Source organism: Lontra canadensis, unplaced genomic scaffold (assembly GCF_010015895.1).
Source record: "Lontra canadensis isolate GAN:19392208 unplaced genomic scaffold, GSC_riverotter_1.0 scaffold111, whole genome shotgun sequence".
In the NCBI taxonomy this organism is placed as follows: domain Eukaryota; kingdom Metazoa; phylum Chordata; class Mammalia; order Carnivora; family Mustelidae; genus Lontra; species Lontra canadensis.
This window is the reverse complement of record NW_022631105.1, coordinates 5,623,452-5,632,670: the sequence shown is the minus strand read 5'-3', so window position 1 is coordinate 5,632,670 and position 9,219 is coordinate 5,623,452. Positions and strand designations below refer to the sequence as shown.

Genomic DNA, 9,219 nt, shown 5'->3' with positions numbered 1-9,219 from the left:
GGTGGCCCTTGTGTCACATCATGAGCCACTGGGCAAGTCTGCCTGGACTGCTCAACAGCTGGTAGATGCCAGAGGGGGACGAGGACACAGCTGGCACCATGGGACAGATGGCGGGGCATAAGTCTGCCCAACCTGAGTCCCCTGAGTAACCAGCTCAGAGGAAGACCTGCTGGACACAGCACCAAACAACGCAGGCGAGCAGATTTTTAATGCTCACACCAGGATCGGGTAGACCGGAGGGGTGCCTCGGGAGACCACCAACAGGAGTGCATCCCTTGCCACGAGTCCCAGCTGTCTCCGTTAGACATCGCCTGGCGGCGTGGTCTGTCTGTGTCTCTCCCCGGTGAGAATGACGGCTCCAACATGTGCCTGGGAAGCTGGACATCCTGCTGACACAGTCACCTCGGGCCTGAATCAGTTCAACTCAGTCCTGGGTTGGGGGTGCTGTGAGCAGCAGACTGGACCCCCCTGGGGCATCTGCTTTCAGGTCTCCCCAAAGGCAGGGGACATCTGGAAACAGAGGTGTGGATTCAGAGAGGTCCATGATCCAGGAGGCTGGCTGGTTCTGGCCAAGGGCCTGCCCTGAATTCTTCTCTTGCTTCAGACCCATCCCTCTAGACGGCTGGGGCCACCCACGGAACCCAGGACTTACCTAGTAGAGCACGTCCTCAAAATCCAGCTGCAGGTAGCGGAGCAGGCGGGATGGCAGGGGAAGGCGGGGCAGGGCTTGGGGCAGGTGGGCTGCCAGGTGAGCACGGAGCACACAGCGGCTGAGATGCTGCAGGGATCTGGGCTGTCTCACCAAGGCGAAAAGGGAGGAATAGAAACGGTGGTGCTTCTGGGGACAGAATGAGGGGCTCAGTGAGGCAGCCTTGGACAAATGGCACCCTTTCCTCCTAGAGCGGGGCAGGGGGAGGCTGGTGGCCAGGAGGTGTCTATGGAAGCCTCCAGAAGTAGTGTTTTGGGTGTTCACCCTGTGGGTCGTCTTCTGCTGGGACGTAAGTGGGTCTCTGGGTCGTTTCTCTGGGGCAGGGTTGGGGGAACGAACGGAGCTTCCCTGGAGGCAGCGGGAGTCCCTTGGGGCCAGGCAGGCTGAGGGTGTGTGTGTGTGTTCCGGGTCCTGGAATCTGACCTGCAGTGTTTCAAGAGGCACCAGGCCCATGGCCTCCTCAGGAAGCTGCATGGTACTGTAGGTGTTCATCAGGACCTCAATGGTCCTCGGAGACTCGCACCAGCGCTCCAGCACCTGGAGGAGGCAGAGATAGCAGTTCTGGTCTTCCCCCCACACTGCAGGTCCCCAGCCAGTCTGCGCAGAATGGCCAGACGGTGATAGAACGGCTGCTGTGGGTTGAATTGTGCCCCCCCCCTGCAAAATGTTGAAGTCCTAATCCCCAGTACATATAAATATGACCTCAAGACATAGGATTTTGCAGTTGTGATCAAGTTAAAGTGAGGCCATTGGGGAGAGGATTCAGAGAGAAGGGACAAGGCCAGAAGAGGCCTGGTGGGATCGAGTTGGAGCCATTTTCATTCTTTTATTTCTTCATTTAGTAAGTATTTACTGAGGGCCACTATGGCCTGAGCTCTGGGGACCCAGCAATGACGATGACAGACAGGTCCTTGTCAGCTGGGAACTTCTATTCCAGTGGGAGGAAACAGTGTAGACACATCAACAACCACGGATAAGCCGTTACAATGAAAACCAGGTAGGCTTGGGACTGAGTGTGTTGGGAGGGTGCTTTGTCCTGTGGTCTAGAAAAGCCTCGCTGCCCCATCCCATCTGCCCAGAGCAGGTCTGGGACTGACTTCTCCTCCATCTCCAAGGCCAGCCCATCCCAAGTCCCCTCCACTCTGGGAAGCCTCTTGCGGTGGTTCAAACTGCATCTCTCTCTCCCCCTACGTTGGGATAATGCCCAGCAGCTTTCCCGCAGGTTGCTTAACTTAGAAGAACATGAGCTAACGAGTTGATCGCTAACTCTAGGTTAGGATCCCATCTCAAGGGCTTGATGTGTATGAGCTCAGTTCTCATACTAACCCTAAGAAGCAGGCGCACTCTTATGTCCCTGTGTTATGCACGAGGAAACTGAGGCCCCAAGAGATTAAGCAACTTGCCAAGGGTCATGAGGCTTGTGCGCCAGGTTCCAGAGCCTGCACTCGTGGTTGTCACTTACTTCCAAGGTATCACACCATAGAATAGTGTCTGGTGGTGGGCAGGGCTGTGCTCCCTCTTACTGTCACCCATGAGGCTCCTGCAGCTTTTCAGCACTGTTCACTAGAGACTGTGTTACATGCAAGGAACACGCATTCAAAGCGTTCCAGTGACTTGCCTATAGTCACAGGAGCAAGCACCAAACCAGACCCTGGCTCCGGGTTTCCTGAGCCCCCAGTGGCTCCTGGAGAGCTGCCTGAGGCCGGCAGTGATCACAGACGACTCCTGGCAGGGAGACGGCACCTCAGCCAAGCATGGAGCTACTCCAGATTGTGGGAGACGGAGGCAGACTCCTTCCTGAACTTTTCGATCACCTGGGATGCGGCACCCAGACGAAGGGGAGGAATGGGGCACTTGGCTGTACCGGCCCCCTTGATCCCTAAGGCCAGGCAGATCGGGGCTGGAGGCGGGGGGCGGGCAGTGGGGTCTCGGGAAACCCTTTCACTGCTCTGCCTCCTCCTCCCACCCTCTTCCCGAAGGGGAAATCATTAGCTGTCAGAGCCACCGTCAGATTACAGGGAATTGCTCGTCTCCTAATTATCTGGTGTTAATAGGAGATTAATTAGTGTTAATTGTTGATTTTCTTGTATTTTCCCAAAGGGGAGACCAATCTGCCGAACTCTCAGGCTGTTTAATTATTTGGTCTTGCTTAGGAATCTAGACAGATGCTTCTAGGTTTGTGAGTGAAGGGGAAAGGCAGGGACAGGAGAGGAGGTTCAGGGCTGGACGGTTCAAGACCCGAGATGGCCCGGAGGGATCTGCCCACAGCTTGCTGCCCTATATCTGTCTGACCCAGCTCCTCAGAGAACACAGTTCCCCAACCCACTCCCAGCACCCTCGGCGACATTATATGGCCCCCTCCAGATATGACACAGTATGGGACAGGGCCCCCTACCACAGCATCTAGGAGCACAGGTCTTCAAGTTGAATCTACTTTGGGAACATTTTATGTTAATAAAATAGGATACAGCCGGGAAATTCATGGCGAAGGGCTTTTTCTCTGGTGCCAGGACAGCGGCTGCTGGTCTGGGGGATGCATGTCCTGCTAAGCTCTCTGAAACAAGGACAGTGTCTGTCTGCACAAGGTCAGGAGGCTTTGAACCTCATGGCCCAGGCTCATCGCTCTGCCCTGGGGGAGCCTCTCCTGTGCACCGAGAGTCTCACTGAACGGATCCCACCGCCAGGCTGAGTTTCCCACGTGCTCCTCTCATCAGCTCACTCCCCTGACGAAGAAAAAACTCCCTGACGCTCACATCAGTCCTGGCTCCTGGCTTTTCAGGTTACGTGATTATCTGCCCTCCTGCCCTGCGTCCACCTTCATCACACACGCACACGCTGGTGCATGCACATGCACGTGCATATGCATGTACGCACACATGTGTTTATGCACGTGTGAGCACATGTGTGGACACACACACACACCCCTCCTGCTGGTCTGCATCCTTGCCTTTGCCCCCTGTTGGGCTTTGTTGACGTGATGAATCAGAGTGTGAGGCTGCATCTAGAGCGAGCGGGAGCAGGTCCCAGGCTCCCCATCTCCTCACCCCCACGGCCCTCCCTCTGGCCCCAGCCCCATACCTTGGGGAGGGCCCCCGGCCAGACGCGGACGGCACCGTGGTTGAGCAGAGCTCGCACCGTGTGCTCTGGGCTCTGGGCCAGGGCTGCAGCTGGGCCCTGCAGAGCACAGTGCAGGGCCGTGTGTCCCCCATAGTCCATGGCGTTAGCGCTGACGCCACAGGAAAGGAGCAGCTCCACGACGGCGGCGTGGCCACGGCGACAGGCCAGGTGCAGAGGCCGCTGCTTGTCCTGGTCCGCGGCATCAGCCTCGGCTCCAGCTGAAAGCAGCAGACGGCACAGCTGGAGGCAGCGGGCGGTGGTGGCCTCCGAGTTGTCGGGGGACGCGCAGCGGACGTCGCAGGCAGCCAGCAGCGGGGTCCAGCCTTCAGCATTACGGGCATTAGGGCACGCCCCCCGTCTCAGAAGCAGGTCTGCCAGCTCCACGTGGCCCAGCCGGGCGGCCACATGCAAAGGGGTCTCCTCGTCCTCCTCAGACCGACCATCCACTTTGGCCCCAAACCTCAGGAGCAGTTCGGCACACCTGAGAAGGGTGAGATGGGGTTGGGGAGGGAAATAGAGTCCTCCACTCCTACCAGTCTGAGCAGAACAAACCCGGAGGGAGTACTTGGGTGACTCCTGCTTCTGTCCCTCCCCTCCTCCTCCATCCCACGGTCACTAGTCATCCCAGCCATGTCCTAGGGCCAGCAAGGCTTCTCTCCAAGCCTGCTTGCCCTCTGCAGGAGTGGTGCCCTAAACTCTTTGTGGGGGTGAGATTCACACAAGCCCTCATGCAGTGAGAACGGGAACCCTTCTGAGGGCTTTACATGAACTAACTTGTTTCTTCCTAGGTCCTGAGGCAGAAACTGAGCCCTGAAGGTGTGAGGACCTGGCCCACGTTTGCACAGCCAGGAAAGAGCGCGGCCGGCATTTGGACCCGGGGCAGCAGGGCAGTTGGAGAGCTGCGCACACTGGGGCTGGTGGAGGAAGGGGGACACGGGACCTGGCCATGCGTGCAGATGGAATTGGGGGCATAGGAAAAAGAACAACAAAACCCAAATTGACCAGCCAGATTTGCTCCAAGACAGCCCTCCCAGAAGGTTGTGCGTGCCTGTAAGACCGTGTACACGGAAATTCAAGGTGAAGAGAACTTAGCCTCTTGGAGCTAGTGTCCTCATCTGTAGAATAGGGACAATTGCTAATACCTAGACTGAATGAAGTTGTGAGCGGCCCAGGAGAAAATGCCTGGAAAGGCCGTGACAGCGGCCCTTGGCAGGGCGAGAGTGTGATGGATCACGGGGCCATCATATTATCCTGCCCACCTTTCTATAGGCTTAAAGTTATCCATAGTAATTTTAAAAATACTTCTGTTTACTCGGGAAAGGGCAGAATGATTCTCAACCAGGTGCGGTCTCCATATGGCTGGGCTAGAACGTGACCAGAGCCAAAAATGTGGGATTGTGTAGAGCTGTGTTGTCTGATTCGGTGATCACCAGGCACACGTGGCTCCTGAGTGCTTGGATTATGACCGTGCCTCATGGAGACATGCCGTGAGTGTAAAACACACACTGATTTCGAAGACTTGGTACAAAAAAAGAGAAAGTAAAAATATCTCATTAGTTCTGTATACTGATTACATGTTGAAGTGACAATGTTTTAGATATACTGGATTAAATAAAATATATTATTAAAATTAATTTCACAGGGGCGCCTGGGTGGCTTAGCGCGTTAAAGCCTCTGCCTTTGGCTCAGGTCATGATCTCAGGGTCCTGGGATCGAGCCCCGCGTCGGGCTCTCTGCCAGCAGGGAGCCTGCTTCCCCCTCTCTCTCTGCCTGCCTGTCTGCCTACTTGTGATCTCTCGCTCTTTGTCAAATAAATAAATAAAATCTTTTTTAAAAAATGAAATTAATTTCACTTGTTTCACAGATATTTGCACACCCACGTTCACAGCAGCACTATTCACGACAGCCAAACTATGAGAGCAGTCTCAGTGCTCACCAGCAGATGCATGGATAGAATGTAGCGTCTTCAGACAATGGGATCTCATTTAGCCTGAAAAAGGGAGGACATCCTGACACCTGCTGCAGCCGGAGTGAACCCTGAGGACATGGTGCTGAGTGCCAGAAGCCATCGCCAAAGGACAAATGCCCTGTAAGTACACTCATACGGGGTACTTAGAATAGTCAAATTCTAGAACCCAGAAGAATGGTGGCTGTCACGGGGTGGAGGGAGAGAGGAATGAGAAGCTGTTGTTTAGTGGGGACAGAATTCCAGGTTGGTTTTTTTGTTTGTTTGTTTTTAAGATTTTGTTTATTTGAGAGAGAGTGTGAGCACAACAAGCAGGGGGAGAGGGAGAGAAGGGGAGAGGCAGAGGGAGAAGCAGACTCCCCATGGAGCAGGGAGCCCCAGGAGTCCCAAGACCCTGAGAAAGGGTCTTGACTGGAAGACAGACACTTAACCAACTGAGCCAACCAGGTGCCCCTGAATTTCAGTTTTATCAGATTAAAAATGTTCATGAGAAGGATGGTGGTGATGGTCACCTGACAGTGTAAACTTTCCTAGTCCCACTGAACTGTGCCCTCAGAAATGGTCAAGGTGGTAAATTTTATGTTACATGTATTTTACCACAATTTAAAAAATTAATTTCATCTTTTTCTGTTTTTTTTTAAAGATTTTATATTTAAAATCATCTCTACACCCAATGTGGGGCTTGAACTCACAAGCCAGAGATCAAGAGTCCCAACTCTACTGACTGAGCCCTATGATTGTTCTTTTATTTTTATAAGGCTACTAGAAAATTTTAAATTACATACGCAGTTCACATTGTGTTTCTATTGCTTCTATTGTGTTTCTATTCTATTCTATAGAGTACATCTTCGACCATGATAAGTCAGTGGAGTCTGCTGAAGGATGATGAGGTTAACAGGAGGTTAAGTAGCTCATGATGGAAGGGATAGAAATTTGGCCCCATTCAGGAGCAAGATGTGAAATTCACCGGGTGTGCGGTCAGTAGAGGGAGGGCCTCTATTGCATGTATAGGTACTTCATGGATTTGCCAAGGCTCCCTTTGCCAGGATTCCATGCTCATCAAAAAATTGACTGAGAGGGCGCCTGGGTGGCTCAGTTGGTTAAGCGTCTGCCTTCGGCTCAGGTCATGATTCCAGGGTCCTGGGATTGAGTCCCGTACTGGGCTCCTTGCTCAGCAGGGAACCTGCCTCTTCCTCTCCCTCTCCCTCTGCCTTCTGCTCTGCCTGCTCATGCCCTCCTCTCTCTCTCTCTCTCTCTGTCAAATAAACAGATAAAATCTTTATTTAAAAAGATGGGTCTATCAGTTTCCTGTGAGTTTAGTTAGCTGAGCTCCGTCCCTAGGCCCATTTATCTGAGGGTTAGCCACCACTAGGGAAATGCCAAGACCTGCCCACAGGGATCAATGCATGCCTTAACCGGGGACTGCTTTCCTTTCCAGACTGTCTGGATCACTGCTGGAGAGTCAGCTCCCTGAGGGCAGGCTTCCGTCTCAGTTACTGTTGTACTTAGCACAGGGCCTGGAGCACAGGATAGGGTCAGAAAAATGAACACTTTACAGTAGTCCTCCTGCTCACAATGGATCCAGACAACTTCCCAGCCCAGGCTCTGCAGCTCGGTCCCTGCCACGCTCCTTTTACACCCCTGGGGAAGCAGAAACCGTCCCAAGTACAGGCCCTTCCGAAGTTCCAGGGCCAAGGCCAATGGCAGGATGGTTTGGGGAGCACCCCCTTCCCGACTCCCAGCCCAGCCGAGCTCAGCCAGCCTGCATGCCCCGACCTGCTTGCTCAACCCCCTGTGGTCTTGGCTCTGACCCCCTCCCTCCTGAGAGGGGGATGGGGATGGGGACGGGGTTGAGGGGTCACTCACTCAAGGGTGCCAGCCCCCTGGCAGAGGTGCAGGGGGAGCTTTCCATCCTGGTCGGGGATGTTGGGGTCCGCTCCTGCCACCAGCAGCACGTGGACACAGGCGGCATGGCTTGCAGCACAGGCTTCGTGCAGGGCGGTGCGGCCCCCGGGGGCGCTGTCAGGCCGTGCCCGCCGCCTCAGCAGCAGCCGCAGGACTTCCGTGTGGCCCCGGCTGGCAGCCACGTGCAGCGGCGTGGTCAGCTCCTCTTCGTATGTCAGAGACCAGAGTCCTAGGGAGAGAGGGCATGGGGACCTCAGACCCTGCAGGGAGGCCGACAGCCGCCATGCAACAGAGGAGGTGGGCGGAGGCTGGCAAGAGAGAGCCCAGAGCTCCAATGCCAGCCTCCCCTCTCCCACTCAGAACCCCCGGCCTCCTCCCCCCACCCCCGCCCCGTGCCCCTGGCCCGTACTCAGAGCGCGGATGTTGTAGCGGAAATCCCTCCATCGCTCTGGGTCGCTGGTATCAAAGATGGAATCCGGGGCCAGGCCAGTGCTGGAATCTGCGAGGATGCGGGAGACCGAGCCCACGTCCCCCGCCAGCACCGCCTGCCAGAAGGCCAGGGCAGGTCCCGAGGCCGTCCGGGTGACGATGGGTCCCGGGGCAGACTCTGGGTTCTCTGCAGACCCTGTGTTGGGCTTCTCCACCAGCCTGGCACAGAGGGCGTGTCTGTCACTGGGGTGTTCTCCCTGCCCCTTGCACTCTTCTGGGGACCAGCTCATGAGGACAGAGTACGTAAGAGCATGTGGGAAGAGGAGTGGGGGAAACTGGGGTTGGGGGTCAGAGGCAGAGGGAGGGAGGAGGAGGAAGGAAACACGGACAGATGGAGGGAGAGGATCTCTGTGTCCCTGAGCTGAGCCTGACCCGGCCATGCAGTTCAGCAGAAGCTATTCTGGGCTCCGCATGACTTCACTCCTGAGCCAAGGCTTAGGCAAGCCTCTGGGTAGGGGAGAAGTAGCCAGGGGCTTCTCCTTTTCCTCAAACACTTGGTAACTCGGCGTTGCATTGGGTCAGTCCAGTCCCCTGCCCCTTAGCCCTCCGCCCCCGGCAGTCCCTCACCCCTCTGGTGGCTGCTCCAGCGAGGCTCGGCGGCCCGGGACTCCAGCAACAGGTCGGCTGTGCTGTGTGGGGGAAACAGCTCCTGCAACCTCGCCAGGTCTCCAGTGTACAGGGCGTTCTGCAAAGCCATGTCACGGCATAGCAGTGGCGACCGCCGGGTTGGTTCCCAGACTGGGCGGGACTGGGACTCCCAGATCCGGCAGGCTGGGGCCGAAGGAAGGCACCCCAGGTGCCCTCCCCAGCGGGGAGGGGAACTCCTTCTCCCAGGCATGGCCAATCTCTGGGAGAGAGGGGCCGAAGAAGTGGGACTCAAGGCGATGTCGCCAGCCGACTGGGCAGGCAAGCACTGGGCCCGAGGCAGGCAGAGGCCTAGTGTGGGAGGAGCAGGGAGCACACGTAGGCCATGCCATAAATAGCCCGGGCTGGCCTTGCTGTCTGTCCCAGGAAGGCGGCCTCAGGCCGGCAT

At 56.0% G+C, this 9,219-nt stretch overlaps 1 protein-coding gene across 2 annotated transcripts; it reads right to left on the bottom strand.

The window, feature by feature from the left end:
• Positions 1–454: 454 nt before the first annotated feature.
• On the bottom strand, positions 455–9,072 carry ASB10 (ankyrin repeat and SOCS box containing 10). 2 transcript variants are annotated; one of them, XM_032840257.1, is made up of 7 exons: positions 8,754–9,072; positions 8,107–8,196; positions 7,659–7,926; positions 3,788–4,307; positions 1,133–1,246; positions 653–838; positions 455–510 (listed from the first exon to the last, which is right to left on the bottom strand). In XM_032840257.1, the coding sequence occupies exons 1-6, from the start codon at positions 9,022–9,024 to the stop codon at positions 653–655; spliced, it is 1,449 nt and encodes a 482-aa protein (XP_032696148.1). In that variant the 5' UTR covers positions 9,025–9,072; the 3' UTR covers positions 455–510. The 2 variants fall into 2 exon arrangements, with proteins under 2 accessions (XP_032696148.1, XP_032696150.1); XM_032840259.1 differs by lacking the exon at positions 8,107–8,196.
• Between the last annotated feature and the right edge of the window lie 147 nt (positions 9,073–9,219).

Coding starts and splice junctions, on each gene's coding strand:
- ASB10 (XM_032840257.1), bottom strand. CDS start 9,024: ATGCCTGGGAGAAGGAGTTCCCCTCCCCGCTGGGGAGGGCACCTGGGG. Junction 8,197..8,753: donor CTGGAGCAGCCACCAGAGGG/GTGAGGGACTGC, acceptor GCATCCTCGCAG/ATTCCAGCACTGGCCTGGCC. Junction 4,308..7,658: donor CAGGGGGCTGGCACCCTTGA/GTGAGTGACCCC, acceptor CACCCTTCTCAG/GTGTGCCGAACTGCTCCTGA.